The 17,208-nt window shown below is 34.5% G+C and overlaps 1 protein-coding gene across 1 annotated transcript; it reads right to left on the bottom strand.

Annotated features, from left to right (window-relative positions):
- Window positions 1-13,998: 13,998 nt before the first annotated feature.
- LOC144552489 (patatin-like protein 2) lies at window positions 13,999-16,388 on the bottom strand. The gene is made up of 6 exons (XM_078300470.1): window positions 16,253-16,388; window positions 15,500-15,681; window positions 15,204-15,381; window positions 14,887-15,048; window positions 14,335-14,637; window positions 13,999-14,241 (listed from the first exon to the last, which is right to left on the bottom strand). The coding sequence occupies exons 2-6, from the start codon at window positions 15,598-15,600 to the stop codon at window positions 13,999-14,001; spliced, it is 987 nt and encodes a 328-aa protein (XP_078156596.1). The 5' UTR covers window positions 15,601-15,681; window positions 16,253-16,388.
- Between the last annotated feature and the right edge of the window lie 820 nt (window positions 16,389-17,208).

Here is a 17,208-nt window from a genome sequence, read left to right as displayed (position 1 = left end):
TAAGTCAAGCTGGAGGGTGCTAAGCCACCTCAAGATTTTACAATTTGTTTATCAGGTACTTGTAAATTTAACTAACTTTTTATATATATATAGATTAGCCCCCCCTATAAAAAAATATAATAAATTTGAAGGGCTTACAAGTAACATGTAGAAATTAGAATAGCTAACGGTTGCTCATTCATTTCTAATTAAGCGCTTTGATTTGCGAATCAATCACAATGAAAATAGGAAAGACATCCATTCCAAATTCCAACGTTTTCCTTTTCAACTTGGAAAGGTCAAATATAGTAGAAAATCAAATAAAGAAAGTGCCCAATGAGATGTAAAAAGAACAATCTCTGTAACTCTATTCTCTAGTGGATAGGCAGTGAGCAAAAATGTAACACAGCAGAAAGAATATCTTCACCGTTCACAGTAAACAGGAAAAAAACAAATGTCCAAAGAAAAAAAAAATCTACATTCAAAATTTCTATCTCTATTGCAGCGGTGCGAAATTTACGTCCTCACTTTTAAAATTAATTCGTGTTTTGAATTGAGGTTTTGGTATCTTTCTGCAAATTATTAATTAATACTATTCATTATAATTTTTTGATAAAAGTTGATTTCACTATCATGTCAGATTCAAAAGGGTTAATTTCACTTTCATGCTAAATTGTTAATATGTTATTTTTCTTATTCACGATTAAAATTTTAGTTTAATTTTGATAGACATGCGCATTATTGGTGTTAGTAATCTATTGTATATTTTTATGAAATTGAAACGTAAAATATCTAATTATCTTGGGTTATATTATATCATATATTTGTTATTTTTTTAAATAAATGTTTAGCCCCCCCTATACTCAAATTCTAGTTCCGCCACTACAACTTACAATACTTATTACAAGAAAAGAAATTAGATGTAGATTCACAAAGGCGCTGTGGAAGCTAAAAATGCCAACAAAGGTAAGAATTTTTTGTTGGCTACTAATAAAAAAACAAGCTACTGACACGACAAGTTCTGAGGAGAAGAGGTTGTATGGTGAGTGAGAACTGCGTCATGTGTGACTTAGATGAGCTAGAAATGCGAGACCACTTATTCTGGAATTGCATTCTAGCCATATGGTCCCAATAAACAACAACTCAATTAGAGAAGTATGGTGGAAGCATAGGCGGGGGCTCTCTGGAGAGGCCAAGAAACGATGGGATGTCGCTTGGGTAGTAGGAGTGTGGGCATTGTGGAAGGAGAGGAACCAGAGGATTTTCTTTCAGGAATACAATCAAATGATGAGTTTAATTAATGAATTGGTACAAGAAACTTTTCTTTGGAGTTCCAATTGTTAAGAGGAGATTTGTAAGGGGAAGAATGGATACTCATGATCAAAACCGATCATTTACGGTGCTGACACTAGTGGAGAACTTGGAATTAGTGTCGGTTGTTTATGGGTATTAGTGTCGGACATTAGGCGACACTAATCGGGCTGATACTAATACTTTGTAAATAGCCGACACTAAAAGTAAGACATTAGTGTCGGCTATTTATTAAAAAGCCGACACTAATAAGTATTAGTGTCGGCCATTTAATAAATAGCAGACACTAATACTTATTAGTGTCGGCTTTTTAATAAATAGCCGATACTAATGTTTTTTTTTTTTTTTTTTTAAATTTCAAAAATTCACTATAAATCATAGAAAATTCTAAAAATGAAATTTTTTGTTCTGGAATGCTCATATATTTTTGCTGAACTATATATAAAACAAAGATATCAAATAATTCATCATAATTTACAAATAACACTCACTAAATAAAATATCATCCAAATTGCTCATTTATTGTTATTCTTATAAATGGTCTGTGCAAACCCTAAAACAGAAAATACATAAAAGACATGACGTCTGTTTAAATACAAACCCTAAAAAAAGAAAATACATAAAAGATACATAAAAGACCCTAAAAACTCTAAAATTATAAAGAAAGGTCCAAAAGTCCATGAAGGAAGACTCGGATTGCGAATCTGAGCCCGCAAAATGGCGAAACAAATCATTGAATGTTTCGGATCCGGTTTTGGGCTGTGGAGTTCCTGTCAAAATTTCAGCCCGATCCGACGGACGGATCAAAAGATACGCCCCTTTTCGTGAAGCATGCGCAGGACCATATTGCATCACATCTTCTGGTATTCGCCTAGAAGAAGCGGCTAGGTTTGAGAAGATCAGATCGGAGAGAAGCGTGAAGCGAAGTGAAGGCTATGTTTTAAACACTAGGCGTGCGTTTGAAAGAGGTGCGCGGGACTTAAAATGAAATTTTTTTAGCTTTAGTGTCGGTTGTTTATAAATAGGCGACACTAATATCTGAGAATTAGTGTCGGCTGTTTATAAAAAGGCGACACTAATGTATTAGTGTCGGCTGTTTATAATAGCCGACACTAATTGTTAAGTATTAGTGTCGGTTGTTTATAAATAGCCGACACTAATACATCAGTGTCGCCTTTTTATAAACAGCCGACACTAATTCTCAGTTATTAGTGTCGCCTACATATAAATAGCCGACACTAATATTATTAGTGTCGGTTTTTTGTAAACGACCGATACTAAAGTATTAGTGTCGGTTTTTTAAGGCGACACTAATTGTATGTTCTCCACTAGTGTGATTAGTGTTTTATTTACTAATTAATGTGTAGGAGTTGTATTAGAAAAACTCACTTGGATATATAAATATTTTTTTATCAATATAATGTTAGCTGACCTTCTTGCCAGCTGACCTTCAAAAAAAAAAGAAAATGTTGGTCAATGTAATTATCTCAAAAGAATAATATGCTGTCAATAACACCACATTTAGATAATTGCAATTAAGACGTCAAGTAATATATAATTAGAATCCAGTATAATATCCAACTACCTGCCATATTTCTTGTGGTTGAATACGGAAAAATTTTTCCAGTACCAACTTATTGATTGTAATTTCTCTGAGGATCAATATATTTTCAGATGATAATTAATTTCAAAGTACTAAATTGTTGTTTTTATATATTTTTTTAGTAAAGTTAGAAATTAAATTACCTAATTATTTAATATTAAAAAAAAATCCGATGTTTGAAACAACCTCCCACGAGAGGTTCGTAATATTGCCTTTGTTATAAGAACAAAATTAATTATCTCATGTATTGATAATTTTGTGGTTGAGTAGTGTGTTAGGTGCCAACTTTACAACTTATTATATAACAACAAACCTTATTTATATAAATTATAAAGTAAACAGGAAGGAAATTTTTTAACGGTACCTGGCAATAGTTTTTGTCGGTTTTAACATAAAAAATGTTTAAGATCACGTTAAATGAGATGAAATGTTTTTATAAACCGAATTTTTTTGGTAAGAAAGGAAATTTTCATTCCAAATATATATATTTTACTTTTTACAATTCGATTTGGCACCTACGTACAACACAATTCCAACATAATATTTCTATTCGCCATGTATACCGAACAAACTCGTCGACATCAAAATGTTTAATCTTTATTCCATCAAACCTTACATTTAACACAGTCAATTTAATTATGTCCATCTCCTAATAAAAAAAAACTTTCCAAAATATCTTTCTCTTTTCAATAAACAATAAGTTTCTTGGATCTTTCAAATTTAAACTTTAGCCATTTGAAGGGTGATAAACTAAGATGTACCCCAATTTTTATTTACAGAATAACAATTATATTAATATAGGAAGTTTGACAAATTAAAAGCTCCTTGCAGAAGTTTCATGCATAACAATGCCGTCCATGTCAAGTCTCCAGATTCTATTTATATAGATATCACTGGTGTCAGTTTTTACAAAACTTTGGATAATTAACTAAGTAAAAAAGAAAATAAAAATAAAAAAAACTTTGTGTGATTCTAGCCTCTTTTGTTTTCCCAATGGGCTATGTTTTTACGTAATTTTTGTAGCAATGGGCCTGAGCGGGAAAGGTTTTTAATGACAAAAATGCTGGTTTTTTTGAGAAAAAAACATGGGTCGATGCCCATATTCGATTAATCAAAGGTCTAGTTACAGAGATTCGTAACTCCTATTGGAGAAACACAAAAGAGATGCTCAAAACAGTTGAGACTCTTGGAAATAAGTGCAGAAATAAATTGAAGTAAGAACAGGAAAAAAAACTAAGTAAGAATAGGGAAGGCTAGAAATAAAATAAAAATTTTGGAAGTGCCATCATCATGTTTCTGGTGCCAGCAAAGCAATTTGGGGTTAGGTGGGTAGAAACGTAAGTTGTGTTCTAACTTCAACTTGCAATTCTTCAATTGTCTTGTCAATTCCTCTAAAAATTCTTGAGCAACGTTCTCTCCAGAGAACAAATTGAGTAATCAGCAAAGTTGACCTGTTTCTGGGTTGCAATGTATCGTCTAAAATCATTTGAGCCGGTTTGGCATTTACTGGTATGGTTACCAGATGCTGCTGTTGTAGTGTAGTTGTCACACCCCGCGGCCACGAGGCGTGACAGGGCCCCGCCGTAAGCATACAACTCCATGTATGCTTACAAGGCAATTACAATATTTCCATCACATCACAATAAAATACATAAAATAAGTTTATATATATAGTTCAAGTACAAAATGTCTGGTACAAGTAGATCATACAAGACGTATCTCGTACGGATACCGACCATAAGGTGTGACATAGAGAGCACTATACAACAAAACAAGATATGCCTCTCTAGCCAAATAACAAAATAACTGCTAAGGTAATATGGTGATCTATAGCAAGGGTCAACTACTAGCGTGTCTCTCCAGACCCAGCCGCACCGATACCTGTAAAAAGAACCCAAAGGGTGGGGGTGAGAATAAATTCTCAGTGCGATATTTGCCACAATCAGGTTATTGGACTTGCAATCAGACTCCATGTTCAAAAATGAAATCCAGACAAAATCACATTAGCAGTTCTATAACAATATATATATAAATGAATGCATGTACTCGACAACAATAATCGAATGAAAAACAACTTAAGGAATTTCCAAGATGAAGTTCGAACAAACACATTTTTGGCCTGACTCATTTTATTATGGCTGGTAGCATCTATAGATGTTCAACCGAGCTGGACCCTTTATCAAACCCTCATCTGTAGGGTTACTGGCACCTACAGATGTTCCACCGAGCTGGACCCTTTATCTGACACCCATCTATAAATGCTTTGGCTTAACCATTTACTAAAGTCTGGTTCCAAGTCATAAAATGAAAATTCACATGAAATAAATCAGAATGTCGTCATAGTCAATTGACCGTCCAAATGCATTACCACGTAGGGTAATGCCCCCGAGCCATAGACGTCACACATAGGTCACCCATAATCCCAATCAACACATATATATATAGTCACCCACCCCTTGTCCCAACCGGTACTGGGAAACCTCGAGGGCCGTTCACCTAAGGCCATTAGGATCCTGGGATCAAAGCCAGCTTGCAGACTTTGCAAATTCATTCACATATCCTCTCAAAGTTAGCTGATACAGCTCAACCTTGCCACTTCATTCACATATAATTTCACAATCATCAATTTGTGGTGACCTTTATCCATAGTCAACTCATAAGAGAACAATCAAAATGACAACCATACAAATATGCAAATCAACCATACCACAACAATTCGGTTTTAGATGTATTATGCACACAATTCACATAATTCTAATTATGCAACAATCAAACATACAACATGACAATTCCAAGTATGCAACAATCAATCACACAACATGACAATCGAAAATGATAATTTAATTTCTGAAAATGAAACATCAAACAAGTCCAAGAACCCCGCACCTGATTATGAAGAACGTATCTTGCGCTTAAGGTTCAGACGTCTCGAGAGGTCCTGCGAAATCGTGCTCAACCGAGCCTATGCCTATATTAACATATACACACTTGGTTTAATCCTGGTTCAACGGTCGACATGCTTACTCGAGTTTAGTAATGGCTTATACCTTCCTTAACCAATTCTTTATACTTTTGTATCGAGTATTTTTATTCTTCTTTATCACTTAATATCCATAAAATTCACCTAATTTTACATCTGGTTCCTCTAACCCATACACAATTCCATTTATGCAACCATTTGCAAGCATACCCATTTTTGGTCATTCATTATTTTGCTAATTTAATTCTTGTAGACATTTGAGAGTTGAGCGTATAAGAATTTTAAAAGATAACCGAACGATATTATTCAACTATACTCATTTAATCAATTCATTCTCGTGTTAATTTGGGGGTTGGTCATCTAAAAGATGTTAGAGATAACAATTCAATTTCTCGATCACTTAAACCCTAAATTGATCAAAAATCGAAATAAATTCTAGGTTTCAAAGATAAGAAAAGGGACTTACCGATTACACTTCTATTAGGTTGGATTAGACTAAACAATCACAATTCTTCCCCAATTTTCGGATTTGAGCAAAACCCTAAATTGAAAATCAAGGTTGAGATGAAATCGAGAAGAGAATCACCAAATTAGCAACATGGAAGCTCAATGGAGATGGATTACTCACCATTTACACAACAATTTTGAATTTGAGTAAAAACCCTAGCAATGGAGATGAACTCAGATTTTGTGGGAAGAGGAGAAGAAAAACTTACCAACGGGAGAGCTAGATGGGGACTAGGGAGAGATATTCAACCGATTTCCAATCCCTTACTTCAATTTCTCACTTGTTTTGATGAATTTTAGAGGGAGAAGATGATCTCTCTCTCTTTTTCTTTCTTCTGGACGGACACACAAGAGAAGGGGGAAAGGATGGAGAGAAAGAAGGAGAGAACAGGAATTTTGCTAAATAGACCCTCACATTGTCGGATAAAACGTTGTAACGTTTTGGTAAATCGTTATAACGATTCAGCTGGTGAGAAACGCAAGAAATAGTGTATAAAACGCATAATTTGGTGTATAAAACGTTATAACGTTTTGGTAAATCGTTATAACGATTCAGCTAGTGAAAAACGCAGGAAATAGTGTATAAAACGCATAAATTAGTGTATAAAACGTTATAATGTTTTCTGAAAACGTTATGACGTTTTAATTGAATCCAGCCTTCATAAAATCATCGTTTTTCATCAAGTTTTACAGTGAAAAACGTTACATAACGTTTTACGATTTTTTTTACGATTTTTTTTTTTTTTTTTTTTTGAACGTAACATTTCTCCCCCCCTTAAAATAAAGTTCAGTCCTCTGAACTTAATTGCGTACCTGAATTGTCGGATAGCTCTGGGTACTTCTCGCGGATACTCTCTTCATGTTCCCACGTCGCTTCTTTATCCGAATGGCGTCCCCATTTAACAAGAACAAGTTTGATCACTCTGCTTCGAAGTTGTTGCTCTTTTCTATCCAATATCTGCATCGGCTCTTCTTGATAGGATAAGTCATCTTGGACATGCAAGTCGGAGTGATCAATACAATGAGATGGGTCTCGCACGTACCTACGTAATTGTGACACATGAAATACCGGATGAACCCGGTCCAATGCAGGTGGTAACACAAGTTCATATGCTGCCGGTCCAACTCGTTGCGTAATTTGAAATGGTCCAATGTACCGGGGGCTCAACTTACCCGATACACCAGAGGATTTTCTCTCAGCAATACAATCAAATGATGAGTTTAATTAATGAATTGGTACAAGAAACTTTTCTTTGGAGTTCCAATTGTTAAGAGGATATTTGTAAGGGGAAGAATGGATACTCATGATCAAAACCGATCATTTACGGTGCTGACACTAGTGGAGAACTTGGATTTAGTGTCGGCTGTTTATGGGTATTAGTTTCGGACATTAGGCGACACTAATCGGGCTGATACTAATACTTTGTAAATAGCCGACACTAAAAGTAAGACATTAGTGTCGGCTATTTATTAAAAAGCCGACACTAATAAGTATTAGTGTCGGCCATTTAATAAATAGCAGACACTAATACTTATTAGTGTCGGCTTTTTAATAAATAGCCGACACTAATGTTTTTTTTTTTTTTTTAAAATAAATTTCAAAAATTCACTATAAATCATAGAAAATTCTAAAAATGAAAATTTTTGTTCTGGAATGCTCATATATTTTTGCTGAACTATATATAAAACAAAGATATCAAATAATTCATCATAATTTATAAATAACACTCACTAAATAAAATATTATCCAAATTGCTCATTTATTGTTATTCTTATAAATGGTTTGTGCAAACCCTAAAACAGAAAATACTTAAAAGACATGACGTCTGTTTAAATACAAACCCTAAAACAGAAAATACATAAAAGATACATAAAAGACCCTAAAAACTCTAAAATTATAAAGAAAGGTCCAAAAGTCCATGAAGGAAGACTCGGATCGCGAATCTGAGCCCGCAAAATGGCGAAACAAATCATAGATTGTTTCGGATCCGGTTTTGGGCTGTGGAGTTCCTGTCAAAATTTCAGCCCGATTCGACGGACGGATCAAAAGATACGCCCATTTTCGTGAAGCATGCGCAGGACCATATTGCATCACATCTTCTGGTATTCGCCTAGAAGAAGCGGCTAGGTTTGAGAAGATCAGATCGGAGAGAAGCGTGAAGCGAAGTGAAGGCTATGTTTTAAACCCTAGGCGTGCGTTTGAAAGAGGTGCGCGGGACTTAAAATGAAATTTTTTTAGCTTTAGTGTCGGCTGTTTATAAATAGGCGACACTAATAACTGAGAATTAGTGTCGGCTGTTTATAAAAAGGCGACACTAATGTATTAGTGTCGGCTGTTTATAAATAGCCGACACTAATTGTTAAGTATTAGTGTCGGTTGTTTATAAATAGCCGACACTAATACATTAGTGTCGCCTTTTTATAAACAGCCGACACTAATTCTCAGTTATTAGTGTCGCCTACATATAAATAGCCGACACTAATATTATTAGTGTCGGTTTTTTGTAAACGACCGATACTAAAGTATTAGTGTCGGTTTTTTAAGGCGACACTAATTGTATGTTCTCCACTAGTGTGATTAGTGTTTTATTTACTAATTAATGTGTAGGAGTTGTATTAGAAAAACTCACTTGGATATATAAATAATTTTTTATCAATATATTGTTAGCTGACCTTCTTGCCAAGCTGACCTTCAAAAAAAAAAAGAAAATGTTGATCAATGTAATTATCTCAAAAGAATAATATGCTGTCAATAACACCACATTTAGATAATTGCAATTAAGACGTCAAGTAATATATAATTAGAATCCAGTATAATATCCAACTACCTGCCATATTTCTTGTGGTTGAATACGGAAAAATTTTTCCAGTACCAACTTATTGATTGTAATTTCTCTGAGGATCAATATATTTTCAGATGATAATTAATTTCAAAGTACTAAATTGTTGTTTTTATATATTTTTTTAGTAAAGTTAGAAATTAAATTACCTAATTATTTAATATTAAAAAAAAATCCGATGTTTGAAACAACCTCCCACGAGAGGTTCGTAATATTGCCTTTGTTATAAGAACAAAATTAATTATCTCATGTATTGATAATTTTGTGGTTGAGTAGTGTGTTAGGTGCCAACTTTACAACTTATTATATAACAACAAACCTTATTTATATAAATTATAAAGTAAACAGGAAGGAAATTTTTTAACGGTACCTGGCAATAGTTTTTGTCGGTTTTAACATAAAAAATGTTTAAGATCACGTTAAATGAGATGAAATGTTTTTATAAACCGAATTTTTTTGGTAAGAAAGGAAATTTTCATTCCAAATATATATATTTTACTTTTTACAATTCGATTTGGCACCTACGTACAACACAATTCCAACATAATATTTCTATTCGCCATGTATACCGAACAAACTCGTCGACATCAAAATGTTTAATCTTTATTCCATCAAACCTTACATTTAACACAGTCAATTTAATTATGTCCATCTCCTAATAAAAAAAAACTTTCCAAAATATCTTTCTCTTTTCAATAAACAATAAGTTTCTTGGATCTTTCAAATTTAAACTTTAGCCATTTGAAGGGTGATAAACTAAGATGTACCCCAATTTTTATTTACAGAATAACAATTATATTAATATAGGAAGTTTGACAAATTAAAAGCTCCTTGCAGAAGTTTCATGCATAACAATGCCGTCCATGTCAAGTCTCCAGATTCTATTTATATAGATATCACTGGTGTCAGTTTTTACAAAACTTTGGATAATTAACTAAGTAAAAAAGAAAATAAAAATAAAAAAAACTTTGTGTGATTCTAGCCTCTTTTGTTTTCCCAATGGGCTATGTTTTTACGTAATTTTTGTAGCAATGGGCCTGAGCGGGAAAGGTTTTTAATGACAAAAATGCTGGTTTTTTTGAGAAAAAAACATGGGTCGATGCCCATATTCGATTAATCAAAGGTCTAGTTACAGAGATTCGTAACTCCTATTGGAGAAACACAAAAGAGATGCTCAAAACAGTTGAGACTCTTGGAAATAAGTGCAGAAATAAATTGAAGTAAGAACAGGAAAAAAAACTAAGTAAGAATAGGGAAGGCTAGAAATAAAATAAAAATTTTGGAAGTGCCATCATCATGTTTCTGGTGCCAGCAAAGCAATTTGGGGTTAGGTGGGTAGAAACGTAAGTTGTGTTCTAACTTCAACTTGCAATTCTTCAATTGTCTTGTCAATTCCTCTAAAAATTCTTGAGCAACGTTCTCTCCAGAGAACAAATTGAGTAATCAGCAAAGTTGACCTGTTTCTGGGTTGCAATGTATCGTCTAAAATCATTTGAGCCGGTTTGGCATTTACTGGTATGGTTACCAGATGCTGCTGTTGTAGCGCAGTGTACAGTCTTTTGGAGAACTGACAGTCATTAATTATATGGCGCACTGATTCTAGGTTTGATCTGCACAAGGAGCATCTATTTACCATTATCCAGCCCCTTTTCATTAAGTTGTCGATCGTCAGTATTCTGTTAAGAGATAGTAACCATCCAAAAACCTTGATTCGAGGTGGGGCCTTGATTGTCCAGATTTTGCATTGAGGTTTGGTGATTGTTGGTCTGTGCTTGAGTGCCATGTAGATACTCTTAACTGTATAGGAACCCGAGCTGGTCCATTTCCAATTAATGTCATCGTGCGGTTGGTCAGTGAGTGTGGTATTCTGTATGTTTAGTTGGAGGATGTGTAGTTCCTGAATTGCATCATTAGAGAGGTTGTGGAAGAACAATTGTGTGATGTTCATGGTGTTTAGGACCTCCATGAGGGAAATCTCAATGTTATGTGCATATGTGTAAAGTTGTGGCAGCTCATACTTGAGGATTCCATAACCCCAATCATGCTCCCAGAATGAAATAGCAATCCCATTGGCTGGTGTGTGTGTGACCGAGATATCCCATATGTCCTGTGTGTGTTTAAGGGCCTGAGTGAATAATGGTACCTGGGGTAAAAAGTTTCTGACTTGCGATGTGGCAGTGAATATGAGTTTCCATAGTGTAGGTTGTGGTTTCTCCCAATACCATCTCCACTTCAGTAGCAACGCAACATTGAATGTTTGCAGGTCCATAACCCCCATTCCCCCTAACTGCTTCCGTTTGCAAACTAGCTCCCAGTTAGCAAGGTTTATTTTGCCTGAATTTGCGGATACGCCATGCCACAAAAATCTTCGTCTCATCTTATCAATTTCGTTGATTACCCAAATTGGGAGCCGAAGTACTGACATGTAGTAGGTTGGTATGCTTGACAGTACTGCGTTTAGAAGTTCTAATCTCCCTGCTATGGATAGGTGTCGAGCTGCCCATCCCGTCAGTCGCGTATTCAGTTTGGTTATGAGCGGTAGGTATGCAGTTTTTGGCAGTTTCTTGTTTGAAAGGGGTAGGCCTAAATATTTAAATGGAAAAGTGCCCAAGGGGCAACCCATTATATTTATTAGGTCTTCTTCAGGTTGAGTTCCAGCTTGGGAGATCAGAAGTTCAGATTTGGTCATGTTGACTGAGAGGCCTGAAACTTTCTCGAAGACAAGTAATGCTATTTTTAGTGCTTGGATCTGCTTCATTTCTGGTTTGACGAAAAATAGAGCGTCGTCTGCGTATAGCAGACAAGGCTTCATTCTCTCGAAGGGTAACCGTATTGCTCCTGTTGTTGTCAGTTTTTGAAAGTATCGCACAACGAAATCCATTGCCAATATGAACAGTAGCGGAGATATGTTGAATGTAATCCAAGTCAGCAAGGTGCATAAGAACTGCAGTTTCTAGAAGCTACGTTTTTAGTTGTAGGTCTATTTCTGTTAAGAATTAGTTGTAACCTGGTTGTTAATTATAGGCAGCCACGTTCTCTGTTTAGACGTGTGCAGAAAAGGGTAGTTTCTATATTTAGTTTGTCATGTAGTGGGTTGGTTATAGGCTAGTTATAGCAGCGTTATTTTTGGAGTAGTGGGTTTCTAAATATAGCTGTCTGTAGTGGGAGTAGTTTGTTTTAAATTTAGATATTGTGTTACTTTAAATACTGAACTTCTGTAATTGAATGAGGGGAATAACAAGTTGTTGCTTATAGTTGAAAATTGTAGTTGTTCTCTGTTTTTCGTACCAGCAAATTTACCAGAAAAAGGCTGCTGCAATCAGCAAAGTTTCCAACAAGATAACGGGTCCCCTTGTCTAACACCCCGTTTGAGAGTTATTGTCTTCCCTAGCAGTCCATTTAACAAAACTTGTGAGGTCCCGGTCATGACTGAGTTGCTTATCCATGACTGCCATTGTTGCGGGAAGCCTAAGTTTAGTAAAACTGCCGTGATGAATTGCCAACTGACCGTATCAAAGGCCTTTTTAATATCCGCCTTGAATAGGGCTAGGGGCATCTTGTTCTTTTTTGAGTAATGGAGTATTTGTTGCGCATAGATATAACTTTCCGTGATTTGCCTCCCTTTCATGAAGCCGGTTTGTGCATTGTCTATTAATGCCGGTAGTTCACCTTCCAATCGATTTGCTAATATTTTGGAGAAGATTTTCTGAACCCCATGCAAGAGGCTAATGGGTCGAAAGTCTCCCGGTTTTATTGGGTTTTCAATCTTCGGTATAAGCACTATGTAAGAGGAATTTAGGCCCTAAACCCTAAACCCTAAACAAAAATGCTGATTGGCTAATAATTTTTAAATATCTTTTGGTAATCTCTCTTTTTCAAGTAAACTAAAAGTTTTGGGTGTAAATCTTTAAAAAAGAAATTGTGACACGTACGCAAATACTATCATGTATTGAAATAATTGAGGCTAAAAATATACAAAATTTTGAACAAAACACCCCATTCTTTTATTCTATTTGTATATATGTCAACGGAAGTTTATCAATTGGTGGAGACCAGGTTGTTGCCAAATCATCATGGCTTCTTGACTTCTGGAAATGATATCATAGCAAAATTGATAAATAGGTCATTATGAGAAGAAAAAAGAGCATTGATTCTCATCTTGTAATTCATCCTTTGGAAAGAACGGTGTGCTCGATTATTTAGAGAACAATATAAAATAGTCAACGATTTGGTTGAAGAAGTTAGATCTCCATGACACTTTCTGAATAATCATGAAGAATGAAGAATTATATGCAAGAAGAAATAAACATTTTCATTCGTTGTTTGATGTACTTTATTATTTTTTACTTTCTTTACTCTTTTTTTTTCTTGTTTGTTTCCCTGTGTTCTTATTTTTATAATTACGTAAATCCACACTAAGGTTCTTTTTGAAAACCTTTTAAACAATTGTAACTAATTGCAGTTAATAAAATAGGAGCTTGAAAATATGTAAACATTAAATTGGTAAAAGATAACTAATTGGTTAAACACGTACAATCACGTAGATATCAAATCAAAAGCAGCAATTCACTACAAAGTTTTATTAATTTATACATGAAAAGTATGTACTTTTCTGAAATAAAAACTGAATCAATAAAAACATATATAGAGAGATAAATGAATTAATTAATGATTGAAACTTGAGCATAATTACCGAACAGAATAACTGAATAGCTATTTTCCTATTTAATTATAACATGGTATATATATTCTAATCTTCAAGAATTAATCTGTTATAATTAATATTTTCCATTTTGCATCCTCACAAGCCTCATGCGTCTCTCATCAGAGAGTATCTTGGCAAATCGAATCAATTCCTCTTCATTTGTTCCACCATTCAGCACTGGTTCAATATTTCCATTATCCAAGTTCACTCGAGACACCGGCTTTTTTAGAAGCTCATTTCCAATTTGGACAAGTTTTAGCAAGTTCTCATTGGATGAATTGTCCATCGATGCAGTGGTGCCCTCCAAGCAATCATCCTACAATAACCCAAGATTGAATAAATTAATATTGGAGCTTCAATGGTACTAATTAATTTGAATATAGCATCAATTATCATGTTAAATTCCTACCTGTATGCGTAAGTAGTTCTTCTCGCAATGCAATGCTTGGAAAAGAACGGATGCGTGGATATCAACCAGGTCAGCACTCGCTTGGCTAAAACAATCGATCAGGGGGTTTGAACCATTATGTGTTAACCAGCTGAACAGGCCCCACTTGGCCGCTGCCTCTGCTTTGTACTTCTGTTCCAGTTTTGCTGATCCTGTTCCAAGAGAGAGCACCAGGAAATTTCCATAATCCACTGGCTTGACAGGGAAATAACCAGTTCTTTGTACCAAAATCTCCTTTGTCACATGATTTACAGCAAGAAGTGTCTGAAATGTTACAAAGAAAGAAAAATAAAATACCGAGAAGCAAATATTAATCTGATTAAATTAAGAATTGAGAGGGCTGGGCACTTATCAGATCAAATTATATTTATTTAATTATTCGGTGATGGTGTTTTGTGGAATAAATTGATTAACTATTGGGGCCAAAACAGTTTATAAAAGAGCTCAAACTGTTAGTATGCAGATTGTTTATTCTGTTATTTGATTTTATTTATTTGTGAAAGAAATAAATACCGGATTATTTGCAGCAACACCTCCATCAACAAGATTGAAGCTCCGTGTTTTGCCGAAACGATTCTTAGTCGTGAAATGATGTGCTGGAAGATATGTCGGAGCAGCAGAAGTGCTGATGCATACATCCGATAGCAGAGCATCCTTTGATGCATCCGCGTTCGCCTACATGTTATCAAGCTCATATATCAAATTGTAATTGACATTCTTAATTTTACAAATTTAAATTTGTGGAAAGCAGCTCTTCTGTTTCATTTTTAAATGCACAAATTTAAAAAAAATTCAGATATAAGATTTATAAGCGATATGTTTTTATGTACCTCGTTCGTAGAAAAGATGGTAGGCTGAAGAAAAGTAATGTCGAATGTAGGAACCACCACATCTGTTACTGTTTCATGAAGCCTTTTTTCACCGAGCAGTTCTCGGATTTTGCTATGAAGGTATTCTCCTGTGTATCTCGGACCAATTATACTGCTTAACAAGCCTCCAAACCCATTCCTACATTAGGAGTTGCTCGTCATTATGTATATTGCATATATTTCCATACCTTCCACGAGTCTTGTATTTATGAAGTAGATTTTTACCGAAGGAGTAAAGAGAAGTCAGTATGGCTTACCTATTAGAAGGGAAAATCTTTGGAATGTTTTCATTGTAGAAGGCTATAATATCTTTAGCTGAGAAGAGTGGTCTCTTCTGCTCGTTAGGTGCACCAAGCATGGTTGACACTAAACCTCCAGTACTAGTTCCTGAAATCACATCAAAGTAATCTGCAATTCTTGCATCTTCTCCATCAAGTTCCTACAAGTACATGTACAAGAAGTAATTATGACCAAGTTTTCTATAAAATTAGTAATGAAAGAAAATTGATGAAAACCATCACAATTATCAGACTTGTTGTGAAAGTAAATCAATCTTTATTTATCAGACTTGTATTACTACAATTATCTTATTAAATTAGGTAGGCTCCAAGTGTTAATTATTATATATTGGTGACAGTGTTTCAATACTATACATCTGTATATTTATACACACCTTACTTTGTTTTCCATGCATTAAGATGATAATGACGCAATAATATTTCCGTGATCTCTAATTTATTTCTTTATAATTCTCTTTATGCTCAAATGTTTTAAGCAGAATTGTTTTTCTCTTATTTAGTTGCATATCCTTTTTAACTTCAAAATTATTAATGAAAAAAAGGCTTGACCATTTTTCTTTTTCTTTTTTTAAAAATATATATTTCCGTGATCTCGAGCAATCAAAAGAGTGTAATATGTGCTCTTTTTACCATTTGGAATAAATATCATGAACTAGTTTGCTGAACTCGGTTATATATAATACTTAATCTCAAAATAAAATAATAACTCACTTGTAGCTTAGATTCGAGGAATACAAGGATGGCAGCAGGGATGAGTCCCCTAACGCCACCACCATCGATGCTTAGTATCGTTACTATGTTGCCTGTTGATGGTGGTGTTTTTGGTGTAGACAGACTGCTAGTTCTGTTAGTTAGCACTTTGCTTGAAGGTACGCGCACTCCTAAAGAAGCCATTATTAGAGATGATTTTGTTACCCTCGGAGCTCTCACTAGAAAAAAGTTGAAAAGTTGTAGCTAGCAAGGTTATAGCTAGAGATCTTGAAGCGTAAGTTGTAAAAATTTCTTGGCTTTGCTTAGTTGTGTAGTGTGGGAGGATGAGAAAATTAGAGGTGTGCTTTCTGGCATTATATAGGCAGGAGAAAATTAAGAGGTACAAGTAGTCATGAATGGAAGTAGTCAAGACTCAAGAGAATTAATTGTAGTAAAGACCAATTATGTGAAACTGGGGATAGTTTGAAAAATCAGATGATATGAACGAGCCAAGTCACAATGAAGGAAAGATCAAATCACCAAAAAACACTTGTAGATGTTACATGTTAGCTCTGTGATATTTGGGCCCATGGGCTTCATTGTACACCCAGTGCCGAGGTTTTACTATACATCCGATCGAACTTTTGTGGACCATATCGCAACACCGCCATTTAGATTAATTAGGGATGCTTTAGGTTCGGTTAAAACTGAGTTAAAATAATTAAATTAAAATTTTATTTGGTTTTAGAAAATTAATCTTCCTAAATTAATCAATTAAATTTCTCAATTGAATAACAAACAATCAAAATAAATTTCTGTTTGATTGATTGAAGCAAAACAAGATACATTAAATTTCGAAAGATCAAAATTTAATAAATAGAAAAATATATTCAATAATCATATACATAAATATCAATATTTGTAACAGTCAAACTGAAATATGGAATACTAAATTGAATCAAATATAAAAAAAAAAT

This window comes from Carex rostrata, chromosome 4 (assembly GCF_964058835.1).
Source record: "Carex rostrata chromosome 4, lpCarRost1.2, whole genome shotgun sequence".
NCBI lineage: Eukaryota > Viridiplantae > Streptophyta > Magnoliopsida > Poales > Cyperaceae > Carex > Carex rostrata.
Note: the sequence above shows the minus strand (reverse complement) of the source record. Positions and strands in the feature narration are given on the sequence as shown.